Raw genomic sequence first — 13077 nt, 5'->3', positions numbered from 1 at the left:
AGAGGTAGATGGATTGAGAACAGGACAAGATTTAAACAGGTAAGAAAGAAGAGTTCCCAGGAGAGGAAAAACTGAGCAAATGAGGAAACACTAGTTGGGAGAAAGTAAAACATTCGTAGGCTAGTTTAGCTGTAGGGAAATGTGGTGTGATCAATCTCAAAAGCTACATTAGGTAAGGCCCTATTGTAAAAGTCCTGAATGTGAAAGAATGCATGTATTAGAAAATTTATTAGAAGGAAAAGTTCATCAACTTCACAGTGTACAGCACATGTCAAGAATTAGACTGCATGAAGAATGATGATTTTAGGCATACTGAATTCAATCAAGTCAATGATCTATATATAGCCACAGAACCCATGTAAAAGTAAGAGTCACCAATGCATGTCTGTAATCCCAGAACTCTTATAAAGAGATGGAATGCTGAGATTCTCCCCATTCTTCAGGACTCCCCTGAATCCTCAGAAGCTCACAACTGAGCTAGCCTGGCATGTGCAGCACCAAGAGACCTTGTCTCAAACAAGGTAGAAGATGAGAACTATGCCTGAGATTGTCCTCTGGCCCCTATACATGCCCACATGCCCTCATACACAAACATGTATGCTTGTGCAAACACACACACACACACACACACACACACACACACACACACACATGCAAGCAGCATGCACACAGAATCACTCATGAAGAACTTTTAAAAGGGAGACATATGAACCACATATGGTCATATTCACTGAAACATATATATTTGTTAAAAATAATAATGAAGAATGCTCTTCTTTTTTCAAGATTTTATGTATTTATTTATTACATATACAGTATGCTGTCTGCATGTATGCCTGCATGTCAGAAGAGGGCACCAAATCACATTGTAGATGGTTGTGAGCCACCATGGGTTGATGGGAATTGAACTCAGGACCTCTGGAAGAGCAGCCAGTGCTCTTAACCTCTGAGCCATCTCTCCAGCCTAAAAAATGATTTTCTTTTTTTTTTTAAGATTTATTTATTTATTATGCATACAATGTTCTACCTGCATGTGTCCCTGCATGCCAGAAGAGGGCACCAGATCTCATTACAGATGGTTGTGAGCCACCATGTGGTTGCTGGGAATTGAACTCAGGACCTCTGGAAGAACAGTCTGTGCTCTTAACCTCTGAGCCATCTCTCCAGCCCCCAGAATGCTTTTCTAAACTCTGTATATATAGAGACTGGATCATTTAATCTTTATGATCCTCATTATGAGATACAATTACTATCTCCATTTCAGATTATGAGTTAAATGCCTTAAGGCCATAATAAGTTTTTGAAAAAGTAAAAACTCAGAATTGTTGCTTTAAAAATTAATACAATTTGGGCTTGGAACATAGCTTAGTGGTCCAGGGCTTTGTCTAGCACGTGTGAGGCCCTGGGTTCAGTTCCCAGCATCGCAAAAGCAGATTAATTAAATAAATAAATAAAGATGAATGTAATTTTAGTTAAAATGTCAGACTCACTACATTTTTTTTAACCTTTCAAATTTGTTTCTTTAACAGTGAAAAATAGATAACACTGCTAAAGTGGCCAAGAACTGGGACTAGATAAATCATGGGCCTAAGGGAAAACTACTACTATCATTCTGCTACAGAAGATAGCAGCAAAATGACTCCTAGTGACATATTGCTATGCTGATGGCCCAAAGTATCACTCAGCCATCATCAGAGAAGCTGCTTCTTGCAGTAGATGGTAATTAACTAAGAGATCCACACCTGGACAGTATGCAGAGAGGGAGAGACTGTGAATCACTTAGTCTTAAGTGAAATGTCTTTCTCAAAACCCTCTCCTCAAGGCTCAGGTGTCTCCACAGGAGAAAAGGGAGAAAGAGTCTGAGAGCCAGCAGTGGTGGATGACTTCAAGGAAAACCAGTTAGCCAATGCGGAATAGACTCCTTGGGTGTTTGCGCATGCGTGCTTTTTGTTTTGTTTTGTTTTGTTTGGGTATCTTTTGTCTTATTGGTTTTTTTCTTTTCAGGTTTTTTCTTTGTTTTTTTAATTTGTATATTTTGATTTTGATTTTTTTATTTTTCGTGTTTTGTTTTCCTGGTTTGGGAGAAAAAGAAAAAGAACATGAAGTTGAGAGAGGAGAGAGATGGGAGGTTAAAGTTGGAGGAAGGGAAAGAATACAAACAAAATATATTTGTATGAAATGAAGTTTTTATGCTGAAAGGATTTTCTTTCTAGTCTTAAATATTTAAAATACTGAAAGGCATGAATTATTGAATCAAATATACCATAAATAACCAAATCTACTATAAAAAAATATGTATTGAAGGAAAAGGTAAGAACAAGTAAGATGCAACGACAAATATGTGTAGTTTAAGTGTTGTATTCCTAAAACTACACTATGTACTTTATAACAATACTACCATTCATAGAAATATGTAGAGGCAGGAAGCTGTTAACCATTTACAGAAAAGGAACATTTGATTACATTCACAGGAAAGGGCAGGAAAAGATATGGTACTAGCTTAACAAGCATCCTAGAAAAACAAGGTAAGTGCAAAGGGCCTGAGGCAGCAGCACACCTACTATTTCAAGAGACAGCAAGGCCAGTGTGTCTTCAGTGGAACATACAAGGCAACAATAGTGAGGCGGTGCTTCGGAATTGTGGGGGGTGGCACTTAGGCACCAGAGTAAGAGTTTGGCTCTTAATCAAAAGAAGATAAAGGCTAGAAGATTACATTGTGCTGAGTTGAGCTCTCACATGCTGACTTATATTCCAAAGATTCTTTCTGGATACTATGTTCAGAAAAGATAGACATGAGGACTGAGGCAAGAAGCTCCATAAACAGGAACTCAATTCTATTGCAGTTAGTCAGGCAAGGGAAGCCACACTGCTAGGGCACTGGGGCTTAGGGGTGGGGAGATGTCAATGATAACTCCCAGTTTTCTGTCCTGAGTGACTTAATGGAGTTTCTCCTTCCTGAAATGAGAAGTATATGAAGGGGGGCCTTTTAGGGAAAACAGCAGGTGCTTCTCCTGGACTGTGACATGTTTGGGGTTCCTGATAGACATCAGAGTAACAAAGAAGGAAGCCATGGAGCCTGGAATTCCGGAACACATAGAATTTTGTTTAAATTATCCCCAAATTATAAAGAGCTAATAGCAGGGAGCATAGGCTGTGAGCTTATTCTTTTACCCTGAGACTACGCAAGTGAAAGAGCTCAGTGAGTATTTCTTCCAAATGCTCTTCTACAGCACATGCTGTGCCTTGAAAAAGAACTGGAGTCTGTCTAGCAAAAATAGCTTCAAATGATGGTGTTTCCTAACACAGTGGGTATAGTATAACTTAGTGTCCATCATGTATATGTGTGTGTATATGTATATTATATATGTTTGTGTATATATACACAGCACATTATATATATAGATAGATAGATATAGATATATATCCTCTAATCCAAAACAGGCATTTTAGTAGTGCAAACTGCCTTGAAGTAGTATATGTCTATGTAAATGAAAATATATAATGTCTGCATAATTAGAGAAATTTCTCAGAAGTTGGTCACAGTGGCACACACTGTAATCCCAGATTTTGAGAGGCAAAAGCAAATTTGAGGCCAGTCTGGGCTACACAGTAAGATTGTGTCTCAAACACTAAGTAAATAGAGACGAGGCATGAAGGAGGAGCAAGAGAAAAGAGAAACAGGAGGCAAGTATTCTAAACATCCGTTATTGAGTAGTTGTTACTATGTATCAACAAATATTTATGGTTAAGCACTAACTTTGTATCCGAGCTGTTCCAAGTCCCTAAGCATTAGCAAGCACAATTCTTACAATCATCCAATAGGATATTATTATTCCCTTTTAAGATAGGAGTATTTGCCCAAGGTCAAAATCTTTTAAGAATGCTTAGAGTGAATGTCAATTGTTTTCTCCAGAAAAATAACTGTGTAGTAAAGCATATGCTAATTTAGCTAGATTTAACTCTCCTACAATGTATTTATAGTGCTTCAAAGATCATGTCATAGCACCTAAAAATACAAACAACTTAATCTGTCAACACAAAATGTAATCTTCAGTTAACGAAAGAAAAAGAATGTTATATGACATATATTTTACACGACAAGAGAAGAATTTCATTCATTTATACTCAAATAATAGGAATGTTTACTGGAAGCAGATACAGTTTTAAGCCCCTTTGATATATTTCAGGGGGTGGGCAATCTTGCTTCATATCCTATCTGAAGGAAGGAAGGAGGGAGGGAGGGAGGGAAGGAAGGAGGGAGGGAGGGAGAGAAGGAGGAAGGCTCTTTAAGGCAAGATCCTATATACCTGACAAAGTGTAGAGCAGTTTAAATCAGTGGCTCATTACCTTTTTATAAGCTACAGAGCTTTTCAAAAAATAGTAGAAGTTATAGATTTTTCTCTATAAAAGGATTGCACACATGTCATGAAAACTAAGAAGTTGAAATGGTTTATAAGATCATGAAAATACTTTAATGTGTATATTGATCATATGACATGAAAACATCAGTGAAAAGTTTTCTTTTAATGGTAATAAAATAATCTATACACAAAAGAACCTCTCTACACTCTATAAAGAAAGCACAAAATCTCCAAGCTGAAAAAAAATACTTATACAAAGCAAGAAATAAAGCATTCCTAGACACGCTGAACCATTAAAGTCCAGAAGCTTCTTCTAAGTCCTCACCACCCATTCATTTCAGATAAGGATGGAGTTGTTTCAGCCTAGCTCTTCTGGACAAGCCGACTCTAATTGGGCGGCTGCACGTCTTAAGAGGCTGCACTCTGGAAATGCCATGTGAGAAATGACTGCCTGCAAAGATGACAATATAATTTACAGAAAGAAGCAAAAATTACCAATATGCTTAAAAGTCCATATTCTAATCATGACACTAACCACATTCGCTAGAGATGTACACACCAACCACTCTAAGTGCATTATCATACTTAGTCCTATTATATTCAGTTCTAAAGTCTGGAAAGGTAAGTACAGGAAGAGTAGGAAACCTGTCACCTAAGATCAGTATTCCAGTCAGGGACTCTGACATAAGAACAATAAACCAAAAAAACTAATTAAAAATTAAGCCAACTTGATACTGTACTTTATGCATGTCATTTTTCAACTAGAAGCTAAGCAAGTCTGCCATGTTGTTAATGGTTATATTTGTTTTCTAATAGAGATTATTGTTTAATAGAATACAAGTATAAGCTGGGCGGTGGTGGCGCACGCCTTTAATCCCAGCACTCCGGAGGCAGAGCCAGGCGGATCTCTGCGAGTTCGAGGCCAGCCTGGGCTACAAAGTGAGTTCCAAGAAAGGTGCAAAACTATGCAGAGAAACCCTGTCTCAAAAAACCAAAAAGAAAAAAAGAGATTGCAAGTATAATTACAGCTATGGGTTACTCTGACTTTTAGTTTTATTTAACTTCACACTACATCACTTTCCAAGAAATTTGAATATTTCACAGAGCTGTATTTCTTCTTAGCTCAGTTAACTTAGACAGGTAGATATGTTGCATTACCCTTAAGATGTTTTTCCCCATAAATACTATAAAGTACATTTGTAAGACTCAAATATAAATTTGGCTTTAGTGAATTAGCATGGCTTTAATACTATAGTATACTAAAAACACTGTCATCAACCCATTGATGACATTTTTTTTTTTTTTTTTTTTTTTTTTTTTTTTTTTTTTGGTTTTTCGAGACAGGGTTTCTCTGCGTAGCTTTGCGCCTTTCCTGGAGCTCACTTGGTAGCCCAGGCTGGCCTCGAACTCACAGAGATCCGCCTGGCTCTGCCTCCCGAGTGCTGGGATTAAAGGCGTGCGCCACCACCGCCCGGCCATTGATGACATTTTGTTAAACCCATTTTGTTAAATCTATCAAAAACTAAACACCATGATTTCAAAGTTGAGCAAATCGAATATATCTATGGTAACACTGATGAAACAGATTCTAAATTTAACTACATATCAATAACGTTAACCCTCCAAAAGCTGTAAATCCATTTTGATACTTTACCATTAAAATTATAAATTTAATGATGATCAAAAATATTATTATTAGTTTTTTATAAAGCTTTTAAATTTAAGGGGATGCCCAAATCAGACAAAATTATTGGATCATGCTGATATGCCATATTTAATTATATATTAGACAGTTTTTGAAATTTTTTATAAAATGAAGTTTTTCATTAAAAGATTATTTCAGAACAAAGACAAAATTAGTCAACTATTTCTTTTTTAGAATACGCCTTTCCTTTTTTACATTTAATATAACAGTGCCTTATGGTAATTTTACAATTGATAGGAAATTGCTACACTAATTTCTATCAGGAATAGGTCTTTTGTAAGATAATGACCTCTTTCATTAAGCTATATTGTTGATAATATATTCCTTTGAAGAAAAAAAATGATTTTTTTCTTATTGTTATATGCTTGATTAATTTATTGTTTACATTTTTAAATGAATATAAACATTCCAGCAAACTGTGAGAAATTGTTCTTAAAAGTCAGTATCTAAAAACATGTCATAAAGCTGGGTGGTGGTAGTGCATGCCTTTAATCACAGCACTAGAGAGGCAGAGGCAGGTGGATCTATGTGTTTCAAGGCTAGCCTGGTCTACAGAGTGAGTTCCAGGGTAACCAGGGCTACAGAAATAAATCCTGTCTTGAACACACACCTCCCCCCCCCACCCACCCCCCAAAAAATGTCAGGATTAGGGCATAGTGGCACATCCCTTTAATTCCAACACTCAGGAGGCAGAGGCTGATGAAACTCTCTCTGAGTTCCAGGACAGCCTGGTTTACAGAGTGAGTTCCAGGACAGCCAAGGCTACACAGGGTGTGGTCAACAGCCTAACAACACCTGCATCTGCGTCTTCTAGGAGACTGTTCAAAATGCACAATCTCAGAGCTTGACTCCAATGGAAACAGAATACTAGACCAGGATCTTCAGAAGATTCATATGCACATTAAGGTCACAGCAACACTGGTCTAAACAACATATAAATTATCTGCCACATAACGTGCGACAATGTGGATCTGTGTTCCTCAACTCTTTCTAGTCTACATCAAATTAGATTCCTAAATCCAACTGTTCCCTGTATTTCAAGGAATAAGGAGACTCCATCTGGTCCAGCCTAACTCTTTAGATTCATGGATTATCAGTCCCCCAGTGATCACGTGATTCCAGGGGAGAAGAGACTGCCTTTTACTCCTGATCTTCCAAAAGCATCAGTTAATTTCCAAAGTTAATTCATCAGAGATTGAGGTAAAAGGAAAGACAAAATGAAGGTGCTGGATAGCATCCTTCTGATGGTGAAAAGCCATATAAATATATATGAGAAATGGTGGCTCACTAAAGACACTTGAATAAATATATTTTCCTTGCAATGTAGCCTTTTTGGATTTGATATTGTTACACAAATATATCACAAGACTAACTTCAACTTGTTCCCTAATTTCAATCCTCTCCTTATCTCTACCCACTGGTACAAGTTAGAATAAATACTAGACTTATTTTTGCTTTATTCTGATACTGAAAATTTCTTAGGGAAGGGTTATTGGCAATTGTTTAATTTTTCTTTGGTTCTTTTCTTTAAAAGCAATTAAAAATAAATGTATAATAGTCATACTCCAAAATCATGTCATCACCTAAAACTAATAAGTAATTGCTAGTGTATTTGGTTTCTGGCCTCAAACCTGTACCAGAGTCTCCTGTCAATGTCTCTCTAGTGCTCAGATCAAGGTATGATCTACCACACCCAGATCAGTATTAGTAAACTGTTTACATTTATAAAATATCTACATTAGAATATCCATAAAGGAATAAAATATGGAGGAGTGGTTCTCAACCTTCCTAATGCTGCAACCCCTCAATACAGTTCCTCATGTTGTGGTGACCTCCAACCACAAAATTATTTTCATTGCTACTTCATAACTGTAATTTTGTTACTGCTATGAATCATAATGTAAATATCTTACATGCAGGATATCTTATGTGGAACCCCTGTAAAAGGGTTCATTCAACCCCCAAAGGAATTGCAACCCACAGGATGGGAATGAATTGTATAAAGCATAAATGGGAGTGACATTTCAAGAATGGGGATCCAACTGGGATGGATTCTCTTTTGTTTGGTATTTTGCCAATTAATAGTACATACATGATAAATCACACATTTAAAACACATGCCTTATCACCTAGATTATTGACATACCTTACTGAAAATACTTGAATATATTATGCAGAGGGCATTTCCAGCATTATTCTAATATATAGCCAGTTTCCACCTATTGAAATTAGTAACATTGGTATTTTTCAAGGTATAAAATTTTGTACTTGTTTTCTACCAACCAAAGTATTTTCATCATGCTAAAACAATATGTCAGCCATCTTAAAACTCGAGAAAATAACAGAAGATCTTACCTCCCTTCAATAAATAATTGTACTTTTCCATTTTATATTCATCAGGAGAAAAAGCAGGACTTCTAGGGAAGGGTTTCTTAAAATCTGAAAATAAACATTAACATATTTGTATATCCCAAGCTAACTTTTATGTCATTCCAATGACTAGCTGGTTAAAACCCTTTCTAGAGAAAGTAACTTTGGTCTACAAATGTTAATAATATTGACAAAGTGTGTTTTTTATAAATGCTACCTTTGATTGGCTCCTAATATTTAGAAAAATTAAATAAGACTCTGGAGCTTCTCTTAAAATTTAAATAACTTGTTTTCTTCAACTTCAGATTATTATCTAACATTTTAATAGATCTCTGTGGGAAATAGTATACATTCATGAACAGTCTCTTCTGTTACTTGTTGCCAAAAATTATATATTTTCCTTACACAGGAAAAAAACACTAATTTTTTATCATGAGTAAGAAATTTAAAAATACATGGCATACCTTCCTCAGAAGTATAATGGAGGAGTTCTTCCTCTGATCTTGGACAATACGCATTGGGAACTACCTGTCCTCCATGAGTAGGTATTGTTTTCCAATTAAACAAACCTTGGTGCCTTTTATGTTTGTTAGGGTCTGCTTTCAAATCGAGTGGCAAAGAAGATGCATTTCTTTTATTGGTTTCAACCATTTCCAAATCTTTTTCTATCTCCATTCTTGCCTCCTTAATATCATTACTTTCTCCAAAGTAATTTTCTTTCCTAATGTTTGTTTCCGCTGTACTTGGAATTTCATTTTCCTTACTAATTTCATGAAACATACGAAGCTCTTCAAGTACTAAATCAAATTTACTCTTCATCTCGAAATCTTCTGCTGTTGGCAGAGTTTCTGTTGATAAACATTGAGCAGTTAAGCCCTGAAAACATTCATTGTTCTCTCTACTTGAATCACTTTCAAACTGATGATCAGCATATAATGTAGAGTCATTCTCTGGATGAAAATGCTTTGAATTAGCTAACTCGCTTTCTTGCAAAATACCTCCATCCTCTTTTGTTTTAGTTCCATTATTTTGATTAGCAGATTTAGTTTCTTCCACATTTACATTCTTACTCACTCGTGAAGCTAACTGCACTAAAGACACTCTGTCAGTTGGAGGAGAGCTATCCTCTTCCTTCTCTATGTCGATAGCTTTATGAGCTTGGCAACTCCTTGAACTTTCTGTGGCCTTTACATCCTTCTTCAGAATAAAATCATATATTTTCCATTCTATTTCACCTAACAAGTTCTCCAAGCTGAGCTCCTGAGTTATCGCCATAGCATTCATCTGGTCACTGTGCATTGTATTTTGGCTTAACAATGTGCCCAGTTGCCTAACATTAAAGACATCTTCAAATATGAACTTTAAAATGAAGTGAGGGGTCTGATGGCAGGTTAAAGTATTATTGTCTTTATTTTTGGAAATGTATTTTTGTATAGTATAGTACCTCAGCTGTAGTATATTGGCATTTTTGCCTTCACCATTAAACCAAACAACCTCTATAAAATTGGGGGAATTACCCACAGTTCCTACCATCAGCGTCTTTGAGTGTTGTTCATGTACATCCCTGACTTTTGCATTGTGATAATCTCCCTTGTTTAAAAGGTCAGTCTCTAGCAACTTTGCCAAACTCAAAATTTCTCCAAGTTTTTTCATAGTTTCACAGATAATCCTAAAATTGTTCAATATCCAATCATTTCCTCTCTTCCTTTTCAAAACAGATCTGTTATAGTCCCAGCTTTGAAATCCTTCTTGTCTGGTAGGTATGTAAGAGTCTAGAGTCCTTTCTGTTCCCTCCTTATTCACATCTTCTAATGTTACAGTGAAATTCTTTTCAGAGTCTCTTACATCACACTCAATACTACTGTGGTGATAGTAGTTTAAATCGATCGAGTCTATTTTCCCTTCAACAGTGAGTGACTGGTGGTGACTTTCATAATACTCAGAAAAACAGTTTTCCACACATACATTTTTTTTATCATCCTGTAACTTTTGTTTCTTAGCATCGGGTCTATTTTGGGACCAGCAAATGGTTGTGAAATCCCTAACATATGCCTCAGTTTTGTCATTCTTTTTCTTTGCTATTTCCTTTAAATAGACAAAGGACATGATGCTATTTAAATCCCTTGGAAACTCGGGGTAAATTATTGTGATGTTATCTCTAAAAGAGCTGGGTTTGGCGCTTTCCAAGCAGGCCTGATTTTGAAATTTTGGTATTTTTAGTGTAGATGATGAAACGCTGTTTTCTTTTTTCTCTGGGGTTACGACACTGTCCACTTTACATCTGCCCTCAATGTCATGTAATGTTGACTTAGTTTCCTCAGAAACTGTAACCTCTGGAAGTGGGTTTCCTGGCTGTCTCACAGAATTCTTTTCTTTCAGACGAGTTTCCTCCCCTCGGACAGGGAGTTCTTCGGGCTCGTGTTTGACACTTTGGACCCGGGGCATGGAGGAGGTGTCGGTCGGAAAGTGACTCACTTCGGCTCGGCCACCACGGAGCACCCCCAGAGCCTCCCTGCCCTGCAGCCCTGGTCCAGGAGACCTTCCTGGAGCCCTCGAACAAGCTACTCTTCCTGAGCTTCCAGACCGCCAACCGCTGGGCGTCTGGAACGTTCCGTCCTGCCACCCCAGGCCACACCGCCGCCTCCCCCTGGCCGAGCTCCCCGGAGGGTTCTTTGGAACGAGGAACGCCGCGAAGGGTCTGGGCGACCACTCCCAGGCCTTTTCTACCTCAGACAAGCGAGGCACCACCAGCAGCGGCCATCCCGCCTCAGAGACGCCGCCGCCGCCGGCAGCCTCCTCCGGACCGGGCCGCTGGCTGCTGGGGGACGCCGCAGCGGGGTCCTCAGGAGGCCGTTCTGAGGTGACAGGCCGGGCAGGCCCCGCAGGCCACGCGGGGCGCGAGAGAGACATGACCGCCGCCGGCCACCGCGAGCCCCTCTCTGCGGAAGACCCCGCCGCGCTCCAGCCCTTTTAAAGGACGGGAGCCGGCTCCGCCCCGCCCCCCGGACCCGCCCCAACCACGCCCCCATCCCGCCCCGCAAGGCCAGATTTCGGCCGTCTACCCAGGTCTCGCCCCACCCTGACCCCGCCCCTGACCCGCCCCCTCATAGCTCCGCCCTCACCTGTGTGTCAAAGCCCTGGACCGTTACACCTTCTATTTTTAGCGCATTTTAAAAGCCATTCTACCTGTTCTCCGCCTTCTCTCCGGCAGAATTGGGGGGCTAAGGGAGGGGGGGATCAGAATCTGTCTGTGTTTTAAGTTTTGTGAGAGCAGCCTTACTTTTTTTTTAAAGTTCTAAAGTCGGTGTTTTCCTCTGAAGCAGTTTCTCCTCAGTTTTTCCTCAGGTGGATTGTCTCCTGAAATCCAGCGACCCCCTCTCTGTATCTGGGATTGAAATCTTTTTTTTTTTTTTACTCTAAACATCCCAGTTATAGTTAAAATCGGCTTTCCCGCTTCATTAAAATAAAAATAAATGTTTGTGGAGAAGGCGCTGGTACTTAACCATCTGAATATTTAGGGGAAATGGACAGAACTTGGAGGCTAGAAAATTATTTTCTCTTTAGTTAAGGCCAAGACTATATACACTTTTCAGGAGTGTTGCAGAGTTTGCTTCCCAAATATTGTGGAAAATTTTACTAAGAAATACAAATTACGTGTTTGAACTTCACTTAGTGTAAATGCAATAATCCGGTAGCGGCTCATATTTAATAATGAATTTTTAATGCTATTTCATTTTTCCCTTTGCATTAAGAGACATCTTTATGATTTATAGTCAGTGCCAATTTTTGTAAGTACTGTAATCATGAAGAATAAAAATGGTCTTCAAAACATTTATTTATATACATGTTTATTAAGAAAATGTAATTACTGTTAAGTGAGCATAAACCTCAATCCTCTTGATGATTGTTTCTATACTGTATTTTCCTTTAGAAAATGTATAAGCACTACATAAATGTACCACAGGAAACTAATTTCAGAACTCTCAAGATACATATGGGAATATGTAATCAGTGCAATGTTTTCAGCAATAAGATATTCATCTACCTCAAGTCTTACAAATGCTTGCAGAGATATTATCTTTTTCCCATTCTAGATGTCTGACTTTAATGTATAAATTCTTTCAGAGACATGTTTACTTAAGGTTGTAAAAAGACCTTAAACAGAACCACCTCATCAACACGCTAAGAATGTGACAGTGGTTCAAATCACACACCAGTGTGTTCTCAATGTGCAACTTCTGTATGTCTTATGTTGCCTTTTTATCCCAGATTTCCAAGAATCTGAATTCCAACCTAGTACAATGTATTCTGTGCTTGTAATCAACCCATAGGGGTGGCTGGCATAGCTAACGCGAATAGAATGGGTACACAGCTATGCTACTAAGAGCAAGATTTTTTTTACCTGTAAATGCCATATTTTTTGTGATTTCTAAAAGTTGAACTCGGTGTTTTATATTTTTCTTCATCCTGATAAATTTTACAAGAACACACTCTTTTCTAAGCCCTCCATTGCACTATTATTTAACAACTATGCATTTTTAAGGACCAGGAGGCAAAATATAAGTATGACAAAACCTCACTCAATAAATTGCTTTAGAACTACATTCACGTCATTATTAAATGTAGAGAAATATGTAATGC

General features: G+C 38.0%; 1 protein-coding gene across 1 annotated transcript; it reads right to left on the bottom strand.

Annotated features, from left to right (window-relative positions):
• Positions 1-824: 824 nt before the first annotated feature.
• On the bottom strand, positions 825-11417 carry Rad51ap2 (RAD51 associated protein 2). Its single transcript, XM_006996446.4, has 3 exons — positions 8901-11417; positions 8422-8505; positions 825-4812 (listed from the first exon to the last, which is right to left on the bottom strand). Exons 1-3 carry the CDS (start codon positions 11344-11346, stop codon positions 4694-4696), a joined length of 2649 nt encoding a protein of 882 aa, XP_006996508.1. The 5' UTR covers positions 11347-11417; the 3' UTR covers positions 825-4693.
• Between the last annotated feature and the right edge of the window lie 1660 nt (positions 11418-13077).

This window comes from Peromyscus maniculatus, chromosome 22 (genome assembly GCF_049852395.1).
Source record: "Peromyscus maniculatus bairdii isolate BWxNUB_F1_BW_parent chromosome 22, HU_Pman_BW_mat_3.1, whole genome shotgun sequence".
Classification (NCBI taxonomy): domain Eukaryota; kingdom Metazoa; phylum Chordata; class Mammalia; order Rodentia; family Cricetidae; genus Peromyscus; species Peromyscus maniculatus.
The sequence above is the reverse complement of the archived record's forward strand: the minus strand, read 5'-3'. Positions and strand labels throughout refer to the sequence as shown.